Source organism: Hyla sarda, chromosome 2 (assembly GCF_029499605.1).
Source record: "Hyla sarda isolate aHylSar1 chromosome 2, aHylSar1.hap1, whole genome shotgun sequence".
NCBI lineage: Eukaryota > Metazoa > Chordata > Amphibia > Anura > Hylidae > Hyla > Hyla sarda.
In genome coordinates this window covers 245,531,658-245,558,393 of record NC_079190.1, presented here as the reverse complement: position 1 = coordinate 245,558,393, position 26,736 = coordinate 245,531,658, and the positions used below count along the sequence as shown (strand labels likewise).

At 43.7% G+C, this 26,736-nt stretch overlaps 1 protein-coding gene across 1 annotated transcript; it reads left to right on the top strand.

Annotated features, from left to right (window-relative positions):
* Window positions 1–5,027: 5,027 nt before the first annotated feature.
* On the top strand, window positions 5,028–23,225 carry SMG8 (SMG8 nonsense mediated mRNA decay factor). Its single transcript, XM_056560559.1, has 4 exons — window positions 5,028–6,640; window positions 7,097–7,242; window positions 8,605–9,486; window positions 21,994–23,225. The coding sequence occupies exons 1-4, from the start codon at window positions 5,110–5,112 to the stop codon at window positions 22,189–22,191; spliced, it is 2,757 nt and encodes a 918-aa protein (XP_056416534.1). The 5' UTR covers window positions 5,028–5,109; the 3' UTR covers window positions 22,192–23,225.
* The last annotated feature ends 3,511 nt before the right edge of the window (window positions 23,226–26,736 follow it).

Genomic DNA, 26,736 nt, shown 5'->3' with positions numbered 1-26,736 from the left:
ACACCTCCAAGCTGTGTCATTCATCCACTATATGGTCTCCTAATGCTGCCAACACCTCCACACAGTGTCATTCAGCCACTATATGGTCTCCTCATGGTGCCAACACCTCCATGCTGTGTCATTCAGCCACTATATGGTCTGCTCATGCTGCCAACACCTCCACACTGTGTCATTCAGCCACTATATGGTCTCCTCATAGTGCCTACACCTCCATGCTGTGTCATTCAGCCACTATATGCTCTCCTCAAGGTGCCAACACCTCCACACTTTGTCATTCAGCAACTATATGGTCTCCTCATGGTGGCAACACCTCCACACTGTGTCATTCAGCCACTATATGGTCTCCTCATGCTGCCAACACCTCCACGCTGTGTCATTCAGCCACTATATGGTCTCCTCATGCTGCCAACACCTCCACGCTGTGTCATTCAGACACTATATGGTCTCCTCATACTAATGACACCTCCAGGCTCTGTCATTTTGCTGCTCTGCAGCAGTAATTCTAAAAGCATTCCCTGTAATCTGCATGTCATACTGAATAACAGTATTATTTCACTACCCCAGCACACTCCATATGTGTGTTAGAACAAAGCAAAGTGTTCTACACCCCTATTGAGACTCTCTGTAGTCCAGAAATAGCCGTTTTAATATAGATTCGCCGCAAATAAATTCGGATCGAATCAAATTTTTTAGAAAAATTAGAATCGGACGAACCAAAATTTTTAAAAGTTCGCTCATCTCTAATTGGCACCACTGGTAATATTCATGCTGTCATAGCTACGTTGGCACAAGCGGTAATATTCATGCTGTCATAGTTATATTGGCACCACTGGTAATATTCATGCTGTCATAGTTATATTGGCACCACGGGTAATATTCATGCTGTCATAGTTACATTGGCACCACTGGTAATATTCATGCTGTCATAGCTACGTTGGCACAAGTGGTGATATTCAAGCTGTCATAGTTACATTGGCACAAGTGGTAATATTCATGCTGTCGTAGCTACGTTGGCACAAGTGGTAATATTCATGCTGTCATAGTTACGTTGGCACAAGTGGTAATATTCATGCTGTCCTAGCTACGTTGGCACAAGTGGTAATATTCATGCTGTCATAGCTACGTTGGCACAAGCGGTAATATTCATGCTGTCATAGTTATATTGGCACCACTGGTAATATTCATGCTGTCATAGTTATATTGGCACCACGGGTAATATTCATGCTGTCATAGTTACATTGGCACCACTGGTAATATTCATGCTGTCATAGCTACGTTGGCACAAGTGGTGATATTCAAGCTGTCATAGTTACATTGGCACAAGTGGTAATATTCATGCTGTCGTAGCTACGTTGGCACAAGTGGTAATATTCATGCTGTCATAGTTACGTTGGCACAAGTGGTAATATTCATGCTGTCCTAGCTACGTTGGCACAAGTGGTAATATTCATGCTGTCATAGTTATATTGGCACCACTGGTAATATTCATGCTGTCATAGCTACGTTGGCACAAGTGGTAATATTTATGCTGTCATAGCTACATTGGCACAAGTGGTAATATTCATGCTGTCATAGTTATATTGGCACCACTGGTAATATTCATGCTGTCATAGTTACGTTGGCACAAGTGGTAATTATAATGCTGTCATAGCTAACTTGGCACAAGTGGTAATATTTAAGCTGTCATAGTTACGTTGGCACAAGTAGTAATATTTATGCTGTCATAGCTACGTTGGCACAAGTGGTAATATTTATGCTGTCATAGCTACGTTGGCACAAGTGGTAATATTTATGCTGTCATAGCTAAGTTGGCACAAGTGGTAATATTTATGCTGTCATAGCTACGTTGGCACAAGTGGTAATATTTATGCTGTCATAGCTAAGTTGGCCCAAGTGGTAATATTCATGCTGTCATAGTTATATTGACACCACTGGTAATATTCATGCTGTCATAGCTACGTTGGCACAAGTGGTAATATTCATGCTGTCATAGTTATATTGGCACCACTGGTAATATTCATGCTGTCATAGCTACGTTGGCACAAGTGGTAATATTTATGCTGTCATAGCTACATTGGCACAAGTGGTAATATTCATGCTGTCATAGTTATATTGGCACCACTGGTAATATTCATGCTGTCATAGTTACGTTGGCACAAGTGGTAATATTCATGCTGTCATAGCTACGTTGGCACAAGTGGTAACATTCATGCTGTCATAGTTATATTGGCACCACTGGTAATATTCATGCTGTCATAGCTACGTTGGCACAAGTGGTAACATTCATGCTGTCATAGTTATATTGGCACCACTGGTAATATTCATGCTGTCATAGCTACGTTGGCACAAGTGGTAATATTCATGCTGCCATAGTTATATTGGCACCACTGGTAATATTCATGCTGTCATAGCTACGTTGGCACAAGTGGTAACATTCATGCTGTCATAGTTATATTGGCACCACTGTTAATATTCATGCTGTCATAGCTACGTTGGCCCAAGTGGTAATATTCATGCTGTCATAGTTATATTGGCACCACTGTTAATATTCATGCTGTCATAGCTACGTTGGCACAAGTGGTAATATTCATGCTGTCATAGTTATTTGGGCACCACTGGTAATATTCATGCTGTCATAGCTACGTTGGCACAAGTGGTAATATTTATGCTGTCATAGCTACATTGGCACAAGTGGTAATATTCATGCTGTCATAGTTATATTGGCACCACTGGTAATATTCATGCTGTCATAGTTATATTGGCACCACTGGTAATATTCATGCTGTCATAGTTACGTTGGCACAAGTGGTAATATTCATGCTGTCATAGCTACGTTGGCACAAGTGGTAACATTCATGCTGTCATAGTTATATTGGCACGACTGGTAATATTCATGCTGTCATAGCTACGTTGGCACAAGTGGTAACATTCATGCTGTCATAGTTATATTGGCACCACTGGTAATATTCATGCTGTCATAGCTACGTTGGCACAAGTGGTAATATTCATGCTGCCATAGTTATATTGGCACCACTGGTAATATTCATGCTGTCATAGCTACGTTGGCACAAGTGGTAACATTCATGCTGTCATAGTTATATTGGCACCACTGTTAATATTCATGCTGTCATAGCTACGTTGGCACAAGTGGTAATATTCATGCTGTCATAGTTATTTGGGCACCACTGGTAATATTCATGCTGTCATAGCTACGTTGGCACAAGTGGTAATATTCATGCTGTCATAGTTACGTTGGCAAATGTGGTAATATTCATGCTGTCATAGTTATTTGGGCACCACTGGTAATATTCAAGCTGTCATAGCTACGTTGGCACAAGTGGTAATATTCATGCTGTCATAGTTACGTTGGCACAAGTGGTAATATTCATGCTGTCATAGTTATTTGGGCACCACTGGTAATATTCATGCTGTCATAGCTACGTTGGCACAAGTGGTAATATTTATGCTGTCATAGCTACGTTGGCACAAGTGGCAACATTCATGCTGTCATAGTTATATTGGCACCACTGGTAATATTCATGCTGTCATAGCTACTTTGGCACAAGTGGTAATATTTATGCTGTCATAGCTACGTTGGCACAAGTGGTAATATTCTTGCTGTCATAGTTATATTGGCACCACTGGTAATATTCAAGCTGTCATAGCTACGTTGGCACAAGTGGTAATATTCAAGCTGTCATAGCTACGTTGGCACAAGTGGTAACATTCATGCTGTCATAGTTATATTGGCACCACTGGTAATATTCATGCTGTCATAGTTACGTTGGCACAAGTGGTTATATTCATGCTGTCATAGCTACGTTGGCACAAGTGGTAACATTCATGCTGTCATAGTTATATTGGCACCACTGGTAATATTCATGCTGTCATAGCTACGTTGGCACAAGTGGTAACATTCATGCTGTCATAGTTATATTGGCACCACTGGTAATATTCATGCTGTCATAGCTACGTTGGCACAAGTGGTAATATTCATGCTGCCATAGTTATATTGGCACCACTGGTAATATTCATGCTGTCATAGCTACGTTGGCACAAGTGGTAATATTTATGCTGTCATAGCTACGTTGGCACAAGTGGTAATATTCATGCTGTCATAGTTATATTGGCACCACTGGTAATATTTAAGCTGTCATAGCTACGTTGGCACAAGTGGTAATATTCATGCTGTCATAGCTACGTTGGCACAAGTGGTAATATTCATGCTGTCATAGCTACGTTGGCACAAGTGGTAATATTCATGCTGTCATAGCTACGTTGGCACAAGTGGTAATATTCAAGCTGTCATAGTTATGTTGGCACAAGTGGTAATATTCAAGCTGTCATAGTTACGTTGGCACAAGTGGTAATATTCATGCTGTCATAGCTATGTTGGCACAAGTGGTAATATTCATGCTGTCATAGCTACGTTGGCACAAGTGGTAATATTCAAGCTGTCATAGTTACGTTGGCACAAGTGGTAATATTCATGCTGTCATAGCTACGTTGGCACAAGTGGTAATATTCATGCTGTCATAGCTACGTTGGCACAAGTGGTAATATTCAAGCTGTCATAGTTACGTTGGCACAAGTGGTAATATTCATGCTGTCATAGCTACGTTGGCACAAGTGGTAATATTCATGCTGTCATAGCTACGTTGGCACAAGTGGTAATATTCATGCTGTCATAGCTACGTTGGCACAAGTGGTAATATTCATGCTGTCATAGCTACGTTGGCACAAGTGGTAATATTCAAGCTGTCATAGCTACGTTGGCACAAGTGGTAATATTCATGCTGTCATAGCTATGTTGGCACAAGTGGTAATATTCAAGCTGTCATAGTTACGTTGGCACAAGTGGTAACATTCATGCTGTACATAAAGCATGCCCATCAATACCAGCTGTGCCATTACAATGAATGGTCACTGTAGTGAAAGCCGTTGTCGCCAGAGGGAGCTCTGCACATATCTGAGACTAAGGAAATGCGGCTATAGGAAAGCTGCAGTTTCGCTCTTGTTCCCAGCCGGAAGTTTATGTTTGTAACACCATAGCTGTGCACCTTACAATTGTGTTCCCCTTCCCCGCCGTCATAACAGAGAGCGGGGACCATGAAGATGTCGGGCTGCGGCCCTTCCCTGCTGCGGGAGCTGTTGAGCTCTGAGCCGACGTGGAAGGACGATGAGGTGTGCGTGGTTGGGGTGTTCGGGAAGACGGCTCTGCTCCAAGGCGGCTGGGACAAAGGCTGCCTGGTGAACTCCCTGTGTGACCGGCATGTCTTTCCGCTGTTCCAGCAGCTGCCAGAGCAGGCCCGGGAGCGGAGCGTCTTCCAGACATACTACGAGCAGGAGTCCCAAGTGCTGTACTTGGTGCTGACTGGCATCAGTGACACAGGGCAGCTGGTGAGGGCATGCGAGGAGCTGGGGCGCGGGGTGTCCCATGCTGAGGCCCACGAGTGGTGGAAGGACGAGGAGAAGCTGCACTGTATGCACATGCTCTACCTCTTCTCTGTGTGCCACCTCCTGCTGCTCCTGCACCCTGCCTGCTGCTTTGACATTGCCTATGAGAAGCTGTTCCGGGCACTGGACAGTGTGCGTCAGAAGCTTCTGCCCTCCCTGAAGCCAGCACTGAAGGAGTGCCCCGTGGGACTAGAGTGGAAGCTTAATGCCCGGCCTTGTCCACCACGGCTGCTGTTTGTTTTCCAGCTGAATGGAGCTCTACGAGGAGTGGAGCCCAGCCGTGGTGCGGGACAGACAGCTGTAGAGAAGCCCAAGAAGCATTCACCCAAGAGAAGGCTGCAGCATGCACTGGAGGACCAGATCTACCGAATCTTCCGCAAGAGCCGGGTTCTTACCAACCAAAGCATCAACTGCTTGTTTACTGTGCCCGCCAACCAGGCCTTTGTGTATATTGTGGCTGAGCAGGATGATGACCCGGTGGGTATGTTGCTGGATGGCCTGCGGCAGAACTGCATGGTTAGAGATGTGGAGCCCAGTATTGGAAGTATCTCGGGGCCCCGGCGCTACCATATGATGAGGCACAGCCGACAGCAGCTGACCTTTACAGCAGAGAGCACCTCTTGGGTCTCTGGGCAGCTGGTGGACTGCACCCTGCGTGAGTTTCTCTTCCAGCATGTGGAGCTGGTGCTCACAAAGAAGGGCTTTGATGATAGCGTTGGCAGGAACCCACAGCCCTCCCACTTTGAACTGCCCACCTATCAGAAATGGGCCAATGTGGCCCTGAAGCTTTATGAGGTGATCATAGAGAATAAGGACGACGACCCTCCAGCCTTCCCAGGGGGCTATCCCCCAAAGCTGCTGGCTAACATGAAGGTACTGGAAGGCTATTTGGATGCAGATACTAAGTTTTCAGAAAACCGGTGTCAGAAAGCTCTACCAATGGCACATAGTGCCTACCAATCCAACCTGCCCCATAACTACACCACCACAGTTCATAAAAACCAGCTGGCACAAGCACTAAGGGTGTACAGCCAGCATGCTCGAGGGCCAGCATTCCAGAAATATGCCATACACCTTAATGAAGATTGCTACAAATTCTGGAGCAGCGGCCACCAGCTTTGTGAGGAAAGGAGTCTAACAGATCAGCACTGTGTACACAAATTTCACTTGCTTCCAAAACCAGGTAAATTCTGTTGATGTATTGTTCTGTCTATAGGGCATATATTTTCTATAAAGGGATTGTTATTAACCAATTCATGCTGAAGAAAGACTAACTCATTGGTGGTCATCCTGCTACTTTTATATAAGTCTCAGCCGTGGCCTCTGATTTCCACTGCTGTACAGGGAAACGTTAAAAGAGCTGGCAATGCTAAACCAGTCATATTCCCCATCATTCTCATGATTATGAGGGTCCTGGGGTTTGACTCCCACTCTTAATGAAATCATGGCATGACTTTATAAAATGGAAATACCTTTTAAACAGTTGGTAATGCCATGCTGTATTCTTTTGCTTAGTGTATTTTTCAAACCAGTTCCGTAAAGAAGTACATTTTCTGACAACAAAAATTTAATAGGACATCTGTTTGTCATCATTGTTTAAGAAAACAGTACACATATATTTGTTTTCTTGTTATTACAGGTGAAAAAATTGAGCCAGATAGAAATCCTCCCATCCTGTACCATAACAGCCGTGCAAGGTCTACAGGAAACTGTAACTGTGGAAGAAAGCAGGCACCTCGTGAGGACCCGTTTGACATCAAGAGTGCGAATTATGATTTCTACCAGGTACGGTGTAGTAAGTAATATTTATAGTGGGCCTATTACCGTATATACTCGAGTATTATCTGTTCCGAATATAAGCCGAGGCCCCTAATTTCACCCCAAAAACCTAGGAAAAGTTTATTGACTCGACTATAAGCCTAGGGTGGGAAATACATCATTTCCCCCCCCCCCCCCCCCTTCTGTCATCATCCAGACCCCCCTTTTGTTTTCTACTCATCGGGCCGTCCATCTTCGGCCATCTATGCTGCAGGGACTGTCCGGTGAGGAGGGTTAGTCATTCCGGGCTGTCCATCTTCACCGGGAGGCAGTCTTCTCCGCTCTGGGCCAGCCACAAACTAGTGACGTTGCGTTGACAACGACGCGCAGGGACGTACGTACGTGTGCAGCAGATGTCTGTGACATCCCTGCGCATGAACGTCCCTGCGCGGTGGCATCAATGCAGCGTCACTAGTTCGGGGCCGGCCCGGAGTGGAGAAGAGGGCCTCCAGGTGAAGATGGACAGCCCAGAACGACTAACCCTCCCCACGGGATGGTCCCTGCAGCATGGATGGCTGAAGATGGACGGCCCAGACCATCCCCTCACAGCTAGGTTTTTGTTCACTCGAGTATAAGCAGAGGGGGTGTTTTCAGCACGAAAAATCGTGCTGAAAAACTTGGCTTATACTCGAGTATATACGGTATGTCAGCTTTACTGCATATGATAGAGGTTGATATTAATTGATGTAATGTGACTTACTGTGGGACGTGGAGGAAGTAAGACTGTTGGTTATATGAGGGAGCAATATTCTGTGACATTCCACACAATTTCTGCTGTAAATTAACAGTTGTTTTGCATTCTATATTGAACAAATTGGAGGTCACCTTTAAACTGAAGACATAGGTTGGCTTCCTGTTTGTTTTAGCTTCATATGATTTTTTTTTATTTTTTTTATTGTTTTTGCTGTTTAAGTATTTTATATTAACATGTTGATAACACAGGAGGAGTATACTCATCCTGCGACTGTCAACACTATATAGAGTGGGCACAGTACTCAAGCTTGCTCAATACCCAGTTGCATTCCGCTACTTAAAGCAGCCGGGGGCCACCGCTAATAGCCAGGCATGTAGATTGCTCTGTTTTGGCTATTTTAACTGTTTAGATGCTACTGTCAAAACTGACAACAGTAGTTATAAGCTGCATCATTGGTGTTCTTCAGTAGTGACGAATCAGCTCCCTTTCGAGGGGATGATAATCGAACTGTTTTTAGATGCATATTTAGCCAGTGGTAATGGACAGTTATTAGCAACAGTAGTTTTCAGAAAACATGTGCAGTTTCTTTGCATATTATCTCATTATAATAGTTTTTCCCTTTGTGTAATTCACAGATGCTTGAAGAGAAATGCTGTGGAAAACTTGATCACATAAATTTTCCAGTATTTGAGCCAAGCACACCCGACCCTGCTCCTGCCAAGAATGAGGCACCTTCTACTTCTCAAGAAGGGGATGTGGAAGTAGAGAAGTTGAAGGATAAGGAACCTCAAACACAGGGTGAAAGTACTAGTCTAAGCCTTGCACTTAGTCTGGGCCAGTCTTCAGATAGTCTTGGAACATACCCAGCTGACCCCCAAGCAGGAGGAGATAATGTTGATGCTCCTGGACATAGTACAGAGGAGAAGGCTGAAAAAAGGCCCAGTTTAGTGGATCGACAAGCATCCACTGTCGAATACCTCCCTGGTATGATGCATTCAAACTGTCTTAAGGGCCTTCTTCCTAAATTTTCAAGCTGGTCACTAGTAAAACTTGGCCCTGCCAAATCTTACAACTTTCACACAGGATTAGATCAATCTGGATTTATCCCAGGGACCAACTATCTGATGCCATGGGACATTGTTATCCGAACAAAACCAGAAGATGAAGGGGACCTAGACACCAATTCTTGGCCCGCTCCTAATAAGTCTGTACCTGGTAAAAGAAGTGGAGCCGTAACAGGAAGAGGTCGTAGAAGGGATGATATTGCAAGAGCATTTGTTGGTTTTGAGTATGAGGATTCACGAGGGCGCAGATTTATGTGCTCGGGACCAGATAAAATGATGAAAGTTCTTGGCAATGGACCTAAGGAATCGGCAGTTAAAGCCCTCAACACTGACATGCCTCTGTACATGTTGTCACCATCTCAAGGGCGAGGACTTAAACCGCATTATGCACAGCTTATGAGACTGTTTGTTGTGGTTCCTGATGTTCCTTTACAAATTGTAATGACCCCTCAGGTAAGTTCTTAATATTGCTCTTGACTATTGCTTAATATTGCTCAATATTTAACTATAGTTGGAGTTGATACAAAGTGGGAGTTGTGCTATGTTCTTACAAGAACACACTATCTTCTGACTTCTAGAGCTACTATGGTGCTGTCTGTGAAACAGAACTACTCTTGTCCATAGATTGTGTATGGTGTTGCAGCTTTCAACTGAAGTGAATGGAGTCAAGTTTTAAAGGAAATCTGTCACCTGCACTAACCTGTCTGTACCGACAAACAGTGCACTTGACCCTGATGACAACGGTACTCACCTTGTCCCGTTATGTGGCGGGGATCTTCGATAATCTCCTCTGTTAGCGCTGCTCCAGGTACCCCGCTTGGGGCATGGGCGGAGCTTACTGACGTCACCGCTGCTGTTCTCTCACAGCGGGACCCAGCAGGGAGCAGCAGCGGTGACGTCACTAATCTCCAACCATGCCCCAAGCAGCTGCTGCTCTCTGCTGGGTCTCGCTGTGAGAGAACAGTAGCGGTGATGTCAGTAAGCTCTGCCCATGCCCCAAGCCGGGTGCCAGGAGCGGAGCAAACTGAGGAGATTACCAAAGATCCCTGCGACAGAACGGGACAAGGTGAGTACCGTTGTCATCAGCGTCACCTGCACTACCTGTCGGTACCGACAGGTTAGTGCAGGTGACACTGGTGACAGATTTCCTTTACTACCACACAGAGCCTGATGACAGATGTGGCATTGTTTTTGGAAGAAAACAGCCATGTTTTTCTAACTCTGGATAACCGTTTAAAAAAAATAAAAAATAAAATAAAAAGTACATATTTATAACCCCTCCTGCTACAACTTCTAAATATTCCCCGACATCTAAAATAGTATAATCCTGAGTGCCAATATAACACAAACTAGCATTTTTTAAACAGCTCTTACAAGAAAATGAAGAATATGAAGGAATTACATTTTGTTTTAGGTATTATTAAACGCATAGACATGCATAAAATGAACCCAGGTAGACTAGAAAAATATACAGAGTAATGTGTACAAAGTTGGTATATGTATGTTAAGTGTGCAAAGCAGGATACTCATTCTGGTCCGAGGTGCAGTACAGAGGAATCCTCAAGCAGATATTAACCCCTTAACGACCACGGACGTAAATGTACGTCCTGGCTTGGCGGTACATCGCGCACCAGGACGTACATTTACGTCCTGTGTATGACCGCGAGCATTGGAGCGGTGCTGATGGCAGCCGGGGACCCGCTGGTAATGGCCGACATCCCCGATCGTGTGGATGTCCGCCATTAACCCCTCAGATGCCGTGATCAGTACGGATCACGGTATCTGCGGCAATACGCACATTAAAATAGATGATCGGATCGCCCACAGCTCTGCCACGGCTATCCGATCATCTTTAATGGTGGATGGAGGTCTGTCTCCCGGCATCTCCTGCTCTGGTCTGAGATCGAGCAGACCAGAGCAAGGAGATGGCTGATAATACTGATCAGTGCTGTGTCCTATGCATAGCACTGAACAGTATTAGCAATTAAATGATTGCCTATAGATAGTCCCCTATGGGGACATAAATAGTGTTAAATAAATAAATAAAAAGTTGAATTTTTTTTTTAAAAAAGTGAAAAATCCCCTCCCCCAATAAAAATGAAAATTGTCAGTTTTTCCCATTTTACTTCCAAAAAGTGTACATTTTTTTAAAATATATTTGGTATCGCCGCGTGCTTAAATGTCTGAACTATCAAAATATAATGTTAATGATCCTGTATGGTCAACGGCGTAAACGTTAAAAATTTAAGTCCAAAAAATGCTGCTTTTTTGACACATTTTATTCAAAAAAAGTTAATAAAAAAATTATCATAAAATGTTATATATGCAAATGTGGTATCAATAAAGTACAGGTGACAGCGCAAAAAAATGAGCCCTCATACCGCCCTATATATGGAAAAATTTTATAGGTGGTCAAAATAGGGCAATTTTAGATTACTGATTTTGTAAAAAAAAAGTTTTAGAATTTTTTTAAGCGGTACAAAAATATAAAAGTATCTAGCCATGGGTATCATTTTAATCGTATTGACCCACAGAATAAAGACCGTAAAGTGTACTGTATGAAAACTACTGGTTTTCATTTAAATTTCCTCCCTAAAAAAATATTTTTTTGGGTTCGCCGTACGTTTTATGGTAAAATGAGAGGTTTCATTACAAAGTACAATTGGTCACACAAAAAAAACAAGCCCTTTTTATGGGTCTGATGCGAGAAAGTTAAACAGATTTGTAAATTACTTCTATTAAAAAATCTTAATCCTTCCAGTACTTATTAGCTGCTGAATACTACAAACCTATGGAGGGCTGGATATGGAGTCACACTCAAAATCAAAGGGGAAAACAACACAACAGGCTGATCCAACTTTGATCCAATTTCCTTAAAACAAGTCAAAATGAGGCTCAGTAGTGTGTGTGGCCTCCATGTGCCCGTATGACCTCCCTACAACGCCTGGGCATGTTCCTGATGAGGTGGAAAGTCTGTGGTGCAACGTGGGGTTGGTGGATGGAGTGAGACATGATGTCCCAGATGTGCTCAATCGGATTCAGGTCTGAGGAACGAGCAGGCCATGTTCTGAACACTACGCTGACAGACACCGCAAACCTTCTTGCCACAGCTTGCATTGATGTGCCATCCTGGATGAGCTGCACTACCTGAGCCACTTGTGTGGGTTGTAGACTCCGTCTCATGCTACCACTAGTGAAAGCAGCGCCAGCATTCAAAAGTGGCCAAAACATCAGCCAGGAAGCATAGGAACCGAGAAGTGGTCTGTGGTCACCACCTGCAGAACCACTCCTTTTTTGGGGGTGTCTTGCTAATTGCCTATAATTTCCACCTGTTGTCTGTTCCATTTGCACAACAGCATGTGAAATTGATTGTCAATCAGTGTTGCTTCCTGAGTGGACAGTGTGATTTCACAGAAGTGTGATTGACTTGGTGTTACATTGTATTGTTTAAGTGTTACCTTTATTTTTTTGAGCAGTGTATTAACCTGTTAAGGACCAAGGACGTACCGGTACATCCTGAGTCCTTTCCCTTTCTATAACGATAGCGGGTCGGGCCCGGCCTCTAACAACGGCCGGGACCCGTGGCTAATAACGCGCAGCACTGATCGCGGTGCCGCGTGCTATTAACCCTTTAGACGCGGCGTTCACTGCCGGTTAGCTCAGGGGGCTGTTCGGGATACTACGATTTCGCCACAGACATCCCGAACAGCTGTAGGACACGAGGAGGGCCCCTACCTGCCTCCTGGTGTCCGATCGCCAAATGACTGCTCAGTACCTGAGATCCAGGCATGAGCAGTCAAGCGGCAGAATCGACGTTCAATGGTTTCCTATGAGAAACCATTCATCGATGTAAAAGATCGGTGTGTGTGCGCAGGGTTATAGGTCGCTATGGAAAAAAAAAAGTTAATAAAGATCATTTAACCCCTCCCCTAATAAAAGTTTGAATCACCCCCCTTTTCCCATTAAAAAAAAAACAGTGTAACTAAAAATAAACATGTGGTATCGCTGCGTGCGGAAATGTCCGGATTATAAAAATATATCGTTATTTAAAGGGGTACTCCGGTGAAAACCTTTTTTTCTTTTAAATCAACTGGTGGCAGAAAGTTAAACATATTTGTAAATTACTCCTATTAAAAAAATCTTAATCCTTCCTGTACTTATTAGCTGCTGAATACTACAGAGGAAATTCTTTTCTTTTTGGAATGCGCTCTGATGACATCACGAGCACAGTTCTCTCTGCTTACGTTATTATAATAATGCTTTATTTATTGTTGTCCTTAGTGGGATTTGGACCCAAGTCCCCAGCACTGCAAGGCAGCAGTGCTAACCACTGAGCCACCATGCTGCCCTTAGCATACATCTGCTATGTATGGTTGCTAAAATGGACAGAGATGTCAGCAGAGAGCACTGTGCTCGTGATGTCATCAGTGTTCCAAAAAGAAAGGAATTTCCTCTGTAGCATTCAGCAGCTAATAAGTACATAGTTACATAGTTACATAGTTAGTACGGTCGAAAAAAGACATATGTCCATCAAGTTCAACCAGGGAATTAAGGGGTAGGGGTGTGGCGCGATATTGGGGAAGGGATGGGATTTTATATTTCTTCATAAGCATTAATGTTATTTTGTTCCATAAATGGATCTAATCCTGTTTTAAAGCTGTTAATTGTTCCTGCTGTGACCAGTTCCTGAGGTAGACCGTTCCATAAATTCACAGTCCTCACGGTAAAGAAGGCGTGTCGCCCCTTGAGACTAAACTTTTTCTTCTCCAGACGGAGGGAGTGCCCCCTCGTCCTTTGGGGGGGAAAGTACTGAAAGGATTAAGATTTTTTAATAGAAGTAATTTACAAATATGTTTAACTTTCTGGCACCAGTTGATTTAAAAGAAAAAGGTTTTCACCGGAGTACCCCGTTAACCCCTTAAGGACCAGGCCATTTTATACCTTAAGGACCGGAGCGTTTTTTGCAATTCTGACCACTGTCAATTTAAACATTAATAACTCTGGGATGCTTTTAGTTATCATTCTGATTCCGAGATTGTTTTTTCGTGACATATTCTACTTTAACGTAGTGGTAAAATTTTATGGTAACTTGCATCCTTTCTTGGTGAAAAATCCCAAAATTTGATGAAAAAAATGAAAATTTTGCATTTTTCTAACTTTGAAGCTCTCTGCTTGTAAGGAAAATGGATATTCAAAATATATTTTTTGGGGGTTCACATATACAATATGTCTACTTTATGTTTGCATCATAAAATTGATGAGTTTTTACTTTTGGAAGACACCAGAGGGCTTCAAAGTTCAGTAGCAATTTTGAAATTTTTCACAAAATTTTCAAACTCACTATTTTTCAGGGACCAGTTCAGTTTTGAAGTGGATTTGAAGGGTCTTCATATTAGAAATACCCCATAAAAGACCCCATTATAAAAACTAGACCCCCTAAAGTATTCAAAAAAACATTCAGTAAGTGTATTAACCCTTTAGGTGTTTCACACGAATAGCAGCAAAGTGAAGGAGAAAATTCAAAATCTTCATTTTTTACACTCGCATGTTCTTGTAGACCCAATTTTTGAATTTTTGTAAGGGGTAAAAAGGAGAAAATTTTTACTTGTATTTGAAACCCAATTTCTCTAGAGTAAGCACATACCTCATATGTCTATGTTAATTGTTCGGCGGGCGCAGTAGAGGGCTCAGAAGGGAAGGAGCGACAAATGGTTTTTGGGGGGCATGCCGCATTTAGGAAGCCCCTATGGTGCCAGGACAGCAAAAAAAAAACACATGGCATACCATTTTGGAAACTAGACCCCTCAGGGAACGTAACAAGGGGTAAAGTGAACCTTAATACCCCACAGGTGATTCACGACTTTTGCATATGTAAAAAAAATATATATTTTTTTTTTACCTAAAATGCTTGGTTTCCCAAAAATTTTACATTTTTAAAAAGGGTAATAGCAGAAAATACCCCCCAAAATTTGAAGCCCAATTTCTCCCGATACAGAAAACACCCCATATGGGGGTGAAAAGTGCTCTGCTGGCGCACTACAGGTCTCAGAAGAGGAGGAGTAACATTTGGCTTTTTGAAAGCAAATTTTGCTCTGGGGGCATGCCGCATTTAGGAAGCCCCTATGGTGCCAGGACAGCAAAAAAAAAACACATGGCATACCATTTTGGAAACTAGACCCCTCGGGGAACGTAACAAGGGGTAATTTGAACCTTAATACCCTACAGGTGTTTCACGACTTTTGCATATGTAAAAAAATATATATTTTTTTTACCTAAAATGCTTGTTTTCCCAAAAATTTTACATTTTTTAAAAGGGGAATAGCAGAAAATACCCCCCAAAATTTGAAGCCCAATTTCTCCCGAGTACGGCGATACCCCATATGTGGCCCTAAACTGTTGCCTTGAAATACAACAGCGCTCCAAAGTGAGAGCGCCATGCACATTTGAGGCCTAAATTAGGGACTTGCATAGGGGTGGACATAGGGGTATTCTACGCCAGTGATTCCCAAACAGGGTGCCTCCAGCTGTTGTAAAACTCCCAGCATGCCTGCACAGTCAACGGCTATCTGGCAAAACTGGGAGTAGTTGTTTTGCAACAGCTGGAGGCTCCGTTTTGGAAACAGTGGCGTACCAGACGTTTTTCATTTTTATTGGGGAGGGGAGGGGGGCTGTGTAGGGGAATGTGTATATGTAGTGTTTTTTACTTTTTATTTTATTTTGTGTTAGTGTAGTGTTTTTAGGGTACAGTCGCACGGGCGGGGGGTTCACAGTAGTTTCTCGCTGGCAGTTTGAGCTACGGCAGAAAATTTGACGCAGCTCAAACTTGCAGCCGGATACTTACTGTAATCCTCCGCCCATGTGAGTGTACCCTGTACGTTCACATTGGGGGGGGGGGGGGGGAATCCAGCTGTTGCAAAACTACAACTCCCAGCATGTACGGTCTATCAGTGCATGCTGGGAGTTATAGTTTTGCAACCGCTGGAGGCTCCGTTTTGGAAACAGTGGCGTACCAGACGTTTTTTTCATTTTTATTGGGGAGGGGGGCTGTGTAGGGGTATGTGTATATGTAGTGTTTTTTACTTTTTATTTTATTGTGTGTTAGTGTAGTGTTTTTAGGGTACAGTCACACGGGCGGGGGGTTCACAGTAGTTTCTCGCTGGCAGTTTGAGCTGCGGCAGAAATTTTGCCGCACCTCGAACTTGCAGCCGGATACTTACTGTAATCCTCCGCCCATGTGAGTGTACCCTGTACGTTCACATTGGGGGGGGGGAACATCCAGCTGTTGCAAAACTACAACTCCCAGCATGTACGGTCTATCAGTGCATGCTGGGAGTTGTAGTTTTGCAACAGCTGGAGGCACACTGGTTGTGAAACACCGAGTTTGGTAACAAACTCAGTGTTTTGCAACCAGTGTGCCTTCATCTGTTGCAAAAGCTACAACCTCCAGCATGTACGGACAGCGGAAGGGCATGCTGGGTGTTGTAGTTATGCAACAGCTGGAGGCATACTACTTTGGCTGGGGATGCTGGGGATTGTAGTTATGCAACAGCTGGAGACACACTGGTTTGCTACTTAACTCAGTGTGCCTTCAGCTGTTGCAAAACTACAACTCTCAGCAGTCACCGACAGCCAACGGGCATGCTGGGAGTTGTAGTTATGCAACCACCAGATGCACCACTACAACTCCCAGCATGCACTTTAGCTGATTGTGCAAGCTGGGAGTTGTAGTTACACAACAGCTGAAGGTACACTTTTCTATAGAAAGAATGTGCCTCCAGCTGTTGCAAAACTACAAGTCCCAGCATGCCCATAAGGGCATGCTGGGAGTTGTGGTGGTCTGCCTCCTGCTGTTGCATAACTACAGCTCCCAGCATGCCCTTTTTGCATGCTGGGAGCTGTTGCTAAGCAACAGCAGGAGGCTGTCACTCATCTCCTCCAACAATCCTCGCTGCACCAGGTCAGTCCCTCGTCGCCGCCGCCGCTGCTCCTGGGGCCCCGATCCCAACAGGGGCGCCGGGGATCGGGGTCCCCAGCACCCGGGGGTGCACGTCCCGCACCCGCTCACGTCCTCCGGAAGAGGGGAGGAGCGGGTTGCGGGAGTGACACCCGCAGCAGGCGCCCTGATTGGTCGGCCGGTAATCCGGCCGACGAATCAGGGCGATCGTGAGGTGGCACCAGTGCCACCTCACCCCTTCTGGCTCTGGCTGTTCGGGGCCGTCTCTGACGGCCCCGATCAGCCAATAATTCCGGGTCACTGGAGACCCGATTGACCCGGAATCCGCCGCAGATCGCTGGACTGAATTGTCCAGCGATCTGCGGCCATCGCCGACATGGGGGGTCATAATGACCCCCCTGGGCGATACGCCCCAATGCCTGCTGAACGATTTCAGCAGGCATCGGGGACCGGCTCCGCTCCAGATGGTTGCGGGGGGCCGGTAAAACACATGACGTTCTCATACGTCATGTGTCCTTAAGGACTCGGAAATGGAGACGTATGAGAACGTCATGTGTCCTTAAGGGGTTAACCCCTTAACGACTGAGCCCTTTTTCACCTTAAGGACTCAGCCATTTTTTGAACATCTGACCACTGTCACTTTAAACATTAATAACTCTGGACTGCTTTTAGTTATCAATCTGATTCCGAGATTGTTTTTTCGTGACATATTCTACTTTAACATAGTGATAAAATTTTATGGTAACTTGCATCCTTTCTTGGTGAAAAATCCCAAAATTTGATGAAAAATTAGAAAATTTTGCATTTTTCTAACTTTGAAGCTCTCTGCTTGTAAGGAAAATGGATATTCAAAATAAAAAAATGTATTCACATATACAATATGTCCACTTTATGTTTGCATCATAAAATTGATGGGTTTTTACTTTTGGAAGACGCCAGAGGGCTTCAAAGTTCAGCAGCAATTTTCCAATTTTTCACAAAAATTTCAAACTCGCTTTTTTTCAGGGACCAGTTCAGGTTTGAAGTGGATTTGAAGGGTCTTCATATTAGAAATACCCCATAAAAGACCCCATTATAAAAACTGCACCCCCTAAAGTATTCAAAATGACATTCAGTCAGCGTTTTAACCCTTTAGGTGTTTCACAGGAATAGCAGCAAAGTGAAGGAGAAAATTCACAATCTTCAATTTTTACACTCGCATGTTTTTGTAGACCCAATTTTTGAGTTTTTGCAAGGGGTAAAAAGGAGAAAATTTTTACTTGTATTTGAAACCCAATTTTTCTCGAGTAAGCACATACCTCATATGTCTATGTTAATTGTTCGGCGGGCGCAGTAGAGGGCTCAGAAGGGAAGGAGTGACAAATGGTTTTTGGGGGGCATGTCACATTTAGGAAGCCCCTATGGTGCAAGAACAGCAAAAAAAAAAACACATGGCATGCCATTTTGGAAACTAGACCCCTCGGGGAACATAACAAGGGGTAAAGTAAACCTTAATACCCTACAGGTGATTCACGACTTTTGCATATGTAAAAAAAAAAAAAAAAATGCTATGGTTTCCCTAAAATGCTTGGTTTCCCAAAAGTTTTACATTTTTAAAAAGGGTTAAAGCAGAAAATACCCCACAAAATTTGAAGCCCAATTTCTCCCGATTCAGAAAACACCCCATATGGGGGTGAAAAATGCTCTGCTGGCGCACTACAGGTCTCAGAAGAGAAGGAGTCACATTTGGATTTTTTGAAGGAAATTTTGCTCTGGGGGCATGCCGCATTTAGGAAGCCCCTATGGTGCCAGGACAGCAAAAAAAAAACACATGGCATACCATTTTGGAAACTAGACCCCTTGGGGAACGTAACAAGGGGTAAAGTGAACCTTAATACCCCACAGGGGTTTCACGACTTTTGCATTTGTAAAAAAAAAAAATGCTCTGGTTTCCCTAAAATGCTTGGTTTCCCAAAAGTTTAACATTTTTAAAAAGGGTAAAAGCAGAAAATACCCCCCAAAATTTGAAACACAATTTCTCCCGAGTACGGCGATACCCCATATGTGACCCTAAAATGTTGCCTTGAAATACGACAGGGCTCCAAAGTGAGAGCGCCATGCGCATTTGAGGCCTAAATTAGGGGCTTGCATAGGGGTGGACATAGGGGTATTCTACGCCAGTGATTCCCAAACAGGGTGCCTCCAGCTGTTGTAAAACTCCCAGCATGCCTGGACAGTCAGTGGCTATCTGGCAATACTGGGAGTTGTAGTTATGCAACCGCTGGAGGCTCCGTTTTGGAAACAGTGGCATACCAGACGTTTTTCATTTTTATTGGGGAGGGGAGGGGGGTTGTATAGAGGTATGTGTATACGTAGTGTTTTTTACTTTTTATTGTGTGTTAGTGTAGTGTTTTTAGGGTACAGTCGCACGGGCGGGGGTTCACAGTAGTTTCTCGCTGGCAGTTTGAGCAGCGTCAGAAAACTTGCCGCAGCTCAAACTTGCAGCCGGATACTTGCTGTAATCCTCCGCCCATGTGAGTGTACCCTGTACTTTCACATTGGGGGGGGGGGGGAACATCCAGCTGTTGCAAAACTACAACTCCCAGCATGTACGGTCTATCAGTGCATGCTGGGAGTTGTAGTTTTGCAACAGCTGGAGGCACACTGGTTGTGAAACACCGAGTTTGGTAACAAACTCAGTGTTTTGCAACCAGTGTGCCTTCAGCTGTTGCAAAAGCTACAACCTCCAGCATGTACGGACAGCAGAAGGGCATGCTGGGTCTTGTAGTTATGCAACAGCTGGAGGCATACTACTTTGGCTGGGGATGCTGGGGACTGTACTTATGCAACAGCTGGAGACACACTGGTTTGCTACATAACTCAGTGTGCCTTCAGCTGTTGCAAAACTACAACTCCCAGCAGTCACCGACAGCCAACGGGCATGCTGGGAGTTGTAGTTATGCAACCACCAGATGCACCACTACAACTCCCAGCATGCACTTTAGCTGTTTGTGCAAGCTGGGAGTTGTAGTTACACAACAGCTGAAGGTACACTTTTCCATAGAAAAAATGTGCCTCCAGCTGTTGCAAAACTACAAGTCCCAGCATGCCCATAAGGGAATGCTGGGAGTTGTGGTGGTCTGCCTCCTGCTGTTGCATAACTACAGCTCCCACCCTTTTTGCATGCTGGGAGCTGTTGCTAAGCAACAGCAGGAGGCTGTCACTCACCTCCAACGATCCTCGCCGCACAGGTCAGTCCCTAGTCGTGGCCGTCGCTCCTGGGACCCCGATCCCAACATTAACGCCGGGGATCGGGGTCCCCAGCACCAGGGGTGCACGTCCCGCACCCGCTCACGTCCTCCGGAAGAGGGGCGGAGCGGGTTGCGGGAGTGACACCCGCAGCAGGCGCCCTGATTGGTCGGCCGGGAATCCGGCCGACGAATCAGGGCGATCGTGAGGTGGCACCAGTGCCACCTCACCCCTGCAGGCTCTGACATCACGCTCGTCCGCCATTGTGGTCGGGATCCGAAGCTTCCAGCGTTGCCGGTGTGAGCTGGAATCCGTACAGGTGGGTGCTGTAGCAGAGATCCCGGGGGTCCCCAGCAGCGGGACCCCAGCGATCTGACATCTTATCCCCTATCCTTTGGATAGGGGATAAGATGTCTAGGGGTGCGGAGTACCCCTTTAATGGTGCGTTCACACACTAGTAACTAGCAATGGGTTTCCCGCTGAAGGAATTCTGCTGTGAGCTACGCTACCATTCATTTGAATGGGCCTGCGGACAGTCCGCAAATCTGACACTATTGTGGACTGTCTGTAGACCCATTTAAATCAATGGTAGCTTAACTCGCAGTGGGATTCCCGCAGCGGGCAACCTGCTGCTACTAATAGCATGTGAACGCACCCTAAAAGAGTTCTCAAGAATATAACTTATTACCAATCCACTGGATATATAAGTAACTGATCAGTTGGGGTCTGGCCTCTGGGACCCTGATCAATCAAGTGAATGGAGCGACAGCATACATGCTTGAGGGCTGGTTCATTCACTTGCAGGACTGCAGACCCCATTCTCTCAATCACTTTGGGTCCCAATGGTCAATCCCTAACCATTCAGATACTAATCACATATCCAGTGGATAGAATAATTGGCTGGCACTCACTTGTGAGGTTTAATTAATTGTATGCTGTTTATTTATTCTATAGCATCTAACCCCGGGACATCTGTAATGCTGACTGAACAGTGTGTACTGTACTATCCAGTGGATAGGTGATAAGTTATAATTCTAGAATAACCACTTTAAAAATAGAAACCCCTTAGGGCAGGGGAATAGATGGTCAGCTTTTAATTTGGCATGGTTTACTGCCAGGCCTGAACGGAATCCACAAGTTGGGTAGAGAGGAGAGCAAAGATGTGAGAACTAGCAATATGTCGTTATCAAACAAGCATATGCCAGAACAGAGGCATATTTTTATGTTATAAGGCAGTAAAATCATATGGAGAATTATGTTATGTAAACCGCATGGTGAAAGTTGTATAAAAATAATAACTTGAAGGGTATTTTTGTTGTTGTTGTTGTTAATTTGCACCTGTCTATAAAAAAAGGAATTTAAATATCTTCTGTACCACAAAATGGTGCTAATGAAAATAAGTGGAGTGTAATCATACTCGGTCACGCTGCCTGCATCACCTAGATAACCACAGTTCTAAGCCCTAGCCGCCACTGCCGCAAGTGTCAAAGAGGCAGTCCCTTCTTCAGAGCTCTCTGCAGAGAACTTTCCTGGCCCCTCCCCTCAGCTATGATTGACAGCTTAAGCTTTTTCTGATTGGATACTAGAGCTGTTAATCCACATGACTGGTGGGGCCAGGAAATCTTTAACCAGGGAGCGGTGTGTACTGAGAAAAAAGATCCCGCCTCTTCACATTCGCGGTGGGCGGGGCAGAGAACAACATGATGGAGGCCCCATGTTTTATTGGGACTGTCAGCAGTGTTAAATGTGAACTAAATTTTGTTTGTTCTTATTTCTAGGTGCAGCCAGGACCACCTCCATGCCCTGTATTTTATCCTGAAAAGCAGGATATTATTCTGCCCGCTGACGGATTATGGGTTTTAAGATTCCCCTTCTCCTATGTAATGGAACGAGGACCTTGTTACCCCCCAAAAGAAAATCAGCAACTGATCAGCTACAAAGTAATGAGAGGGATATTAAAGGCGGTCCCTCTATAGTACACCTTCTATTGCTTTACAGCAGTTTTGTTTTTTTTACTTCAGGATAGATGGCATTTTATATAATTGTATAGTCCATTATAATATTGGCTGATTCCAAATCCTGATAACAGGAGAAGAGGTTCCATTCTTTTGTTATGTTGTCTGGGCATATTTCATTTTTGCCATTTACCATTATGTATTGTATGTACAGCTACATAATTTAATGAACTGAAACAGACATTGCTGTCTTCAACTGTGGGGACCCTGGGCAGGGAGGGGGTGATATCCATTAGTGTTATACTTGGACTGTGGTCTTCGGACAAGGCTCTTGCCTTGCAGGAACAAGACACTATATTGCCTTGTAAAATGCTGGGCAACATGACTTCAACCAAACAGATTCTATTAAAGTCAATGAGGCCCGTTGGACGCCATTGGTGTCCGGTGTGGAGTGGATACGGCACGTACATTTATTTTTTTTAATTGTTCTGCTCCTATGAGCAGGACAGCAGGAAAATGTGTGCGCATGTGAACCTAGCCTAAGGTTCCTTTTACCTTTTCATAAATCTGATTTTCAAAACCGTGTCCAAAGCTGGATTATCTTTTTATTCTTGCTATTGTAGGCCACCCAAAAAGTTGTTATAAGCAGACTATTTATAGTAAGGCTTATTCACCTTCTGGTCAAGTATAATGTGGCGACAAAAGAGGGGATAACTGTAGAGTAAAAAAAAAAGACTGGCTCCCAAACATTAAAGGGGTATTCCAGGCAAAACCTTTTTTTATATATATCAACTGGCTCCGGAAAGTTAAACAGATTTGTACATTACTTCTATTAAAAAATCTTAATCCTTCCATTAGTTATTAGCTTCTGAAGTTTTCTGTCTAACTGCTCAATGATGATGTCACGTCCCGGGAGTTGTGCATGATGGGAGAATATTCCCATAGGAGCTGCACGGCTCCCGGGACGTGAGTCATCAGAGAGCAGTCAGACAGAAAACAACAACTCAACTTCAGAAGCTAATAACTATTGGAAGGATTAAGATTTTTTAATAGAAGTAATTTACAAATCTGTTTAACTTTCCGGAGCCAGTTGATATCTAAAAAAAGGTTTTGGCCTGGAATACCCCTTTAAGATTGCAATACAAAAATGTGCACTTTGGTTGCCAGTGATAAGGTAGTGTAGTAAGTTTTACTGAGGGTGACGTGTTCTCTTTGTATTATACAAGGAATTGGCTACAATGTGAGCATCGTATATAACATGCTAATCATGATGCATTATGTAGTATATTGTGAAAATGTTACAAAGTAATTGTGATGTAAAACAATTCCTACTAGAACGTGTAAGTCTTCTTTTCTACATGTAACAGTGTCATTGATCATGCTGTTGCCATTACCTACCACAGCATATAAATAAATAAATCATGAATTGTTCTGTATTATCGGGAATTGCTGATGTAATTGTCATTATTTTGAAATACCTAAATGGAAGGTAAAGTTGAGTAATTCTGCATTTCATGTCATCTGTGACTATATTTGCTAAGAGGTTACACGGTATGTTGTAAACCATTCCTATCACTACAATGATGGAACCAATTTGACAATGTGACTGGTGACCCACTTTTTGGCTGTTTGCTATTGACTGTCAAGGAATTACTTGCCTACTTAAAAAAAAAATGTTTTTGTTAATCTCTGCCTTATTCAGAAAATACATAATAAATGTAAAATTGGCTAAAAGCTGAAAATCTTTTTCTTTAAGGGGTACTCCGGTGAAAACATTTTTTTCTTTTAAATCAACTGTTGCCAGAAAGTTAAACATATTTGTAAATTACTTCTATTAAAAAATCTTAATCCTTCCAGTACTTATTAGCTGCTGAATGCTACAGAGGAAATTCCTTTCTTTTTGGAACACTGATGACATCACGAGCACAGTGCTCTCTGCTGACATCTCTGTCCATTTTAGCAACCGTGCATAGTAGATGTATGCTAAGGATAGCATGGTGGCTTAGTGGTTAGCACTGCTGCCTTGCAGTGCTGGGGCCTTGGGTTCAAATCCCACTAAGGACAACAATAAATAAAGACTTATTATTATTATTATTATTTTTATAATAATGTCAGCAGAGAGCAACGTGCTCGTGATGTCATCAGAGAGCATCCCAAAAAGAAAAGAATTTCCTCTGTAGTATTCAGCAGCTAATAAGTATAGGAAGGATTAAGATTTTTTAATAGAAGTAATGTAAAAATCTGTTTAACTTTCCAGAGCCAGTTGATTTAAAAGAAAAAAGGTTTTCACTGGAGTACCCCTTTAAGATCAAACCTTTAGAAAAGGTAAGAATCCCATGTGGAATGTTATTGGGCACCATTACATAATGGCTAGATCAATCAATTGGCTGTCCGATGTTCACGTCCCCAGGAACAGCGTGAGGCCGACGTAGGTAAGTTAAAGTTTATTTTCTTTATCTTTTGCAGCCCGGGCATAGGGATACAGCATACAGCAGTGGTCTCAAACCTGCGGACCTCCAGCTTTAGCAAAACTACAACTCCCAGCATGCCCGGACAGCCAACGGTTGTAGTTTTGCAACATCTGGAGGTCCGCAGGTTGGTGACCACTGGCGTACAGTATAGAGTTCCATCGCCGGCGGCCCCCAACAAAGAGGAGGAGGGCAGTGCTTGCGGGTGACCTATGTGAGTAGTACCCCGCTGGGCTGATAATTAATTGGGGGGGAGCTGAACAGCGCTGGCGGGTCACATGATTTGGTGGGGGGGGGGGGAGCAGAACAGCGCTGGCGGGTCACATGATTTGGTGGGGGGAGGGGGGGACAGCACTGGGGGGGTCATATGATTAGTTCCTCGATGTGGGGACAGCGCAGCTCTGGGTTGATAATTCATTCCCAAGGGGCCAAACCGGTATTGCGATATGGGAAAAATTCATATCGTGCAGCCCAAAAATGTTGGTATTTGGTATGAACTGGTATACAGCCCAGGCCTACTTCGGCCTCTGCCTCCTTAACACTTGGCTAAAAAAAAGAGGCAATTTTATAAGTTTCAGCAGCTCTCAGTAGCAAAAAATGGCTTCCAGATTCCTTTTTATACAAGGCATTACCTTTCCTTCTTAAGTGAATACAATGATAAGGATATACAGTTGGAAAGCATAAAAAAAACTCCACATACTTGCCTTCCTCGCTCCGGCACCCGTTCTCCTGCCTCCCCACCCCCTCTCCCAGCCACCATTCTCAAAGAGCAGATCGCAGTGCACAGCACTTCTAGATTTTGGGGGGTGACGTGTATATTGCTTGCTCAGCCATTTAGTGGCTGAGGCAGGACACTGCCATACACATACCAACTTTGTGAGAATGGTGGCAGTGGTGGTGCGAGTAAGGAAATAGGTTTAGTTTTTTTTGTTTTATTTTGTTTTCCAGTAGGTTTTCTGCAAAGTGAAAAACTTTATATACCTCTATTAAGATAATGGTTTTAATTAGTCATGCACAAGAAAATCGTGTTAAAATGACACCTTTAGAAGCAGCGATTTATTAAATACTATTGTTGACTTCATATCAGCTATTCTATTGTTTTGAAATTTCTCTATTAATGTGAATGTAACCGATTTAGAAATTTTTGCAACAAAACTCACCCTATTAGTGTGTTAGGAAGGACACTATTACCATTGTAATAGTTTCCTTTTTGTGAGGGTCATTCATAGAAGGAAAAACATTTTACACCGCTAATAATAAAAATGACGCATTAAAGCTGTTACTAGCAAAGTGGGTAAGTTATTTTCCCTGACTTATCAAAATGTGTGAGTGAAACTGTCATTCTTATGGTGGAATTCATTGCCCTCTATGGGGACAGCAATGTCTGCCTGGTCATACCACCGACCAATTCAGTTCAGAATTCTCCGTGTGAACCCATCTTAAGAAATCAGCTGAATGATGGTGGCGCTGTAATGCCGGAGGTCCATGCCTGCTGGGATTCTCCTTATCCCCTCTACCCCTTGAACTGTGCTTGTGTTCCTCGCTCTTGTTGCTGTCTATCTGCCGCTCCTGGCTCTGGCTGTAGGGTACACACATGCTCACTTAGGCTATGTTCACATGGCAGAACAGAATCTGTTGGAAACATTTTGCTTGGAAATGTTGTCAAATTTATTGCACATTGTTTTGAATGAGGATCCTGCTGTCCCATTCAAACTGCAGAAATTCAGCTTTTCAGTGAAATCAATGGGGCTTGGAATTTAGTAACAAATCTCTGTTTTGAGCGCACACATTCTGCCATAGTTCCACTCAAATTCAGCTAAACTGCAAAAAATCGGCAGCAAGTTTAGCAAAACAGAATTTGAGTGAAATCACAGAATTTAGAATCTATTGACCAGGGGTAACCCCCTGATCACAAACACCCTTATTAACTCCCACCCCTAAAACTTAACTTTTATTAGATTTTAAATAATATGCAATCTATTTATAGTGGAGTCTATTAAAACCACAGTCCTATAGTCTGTTTATCAGTCTATATATGTATATTTCCACAGACACCTTTGTTCATGTCTTGCAATTAAACATTCACCAGTGGCCTGCA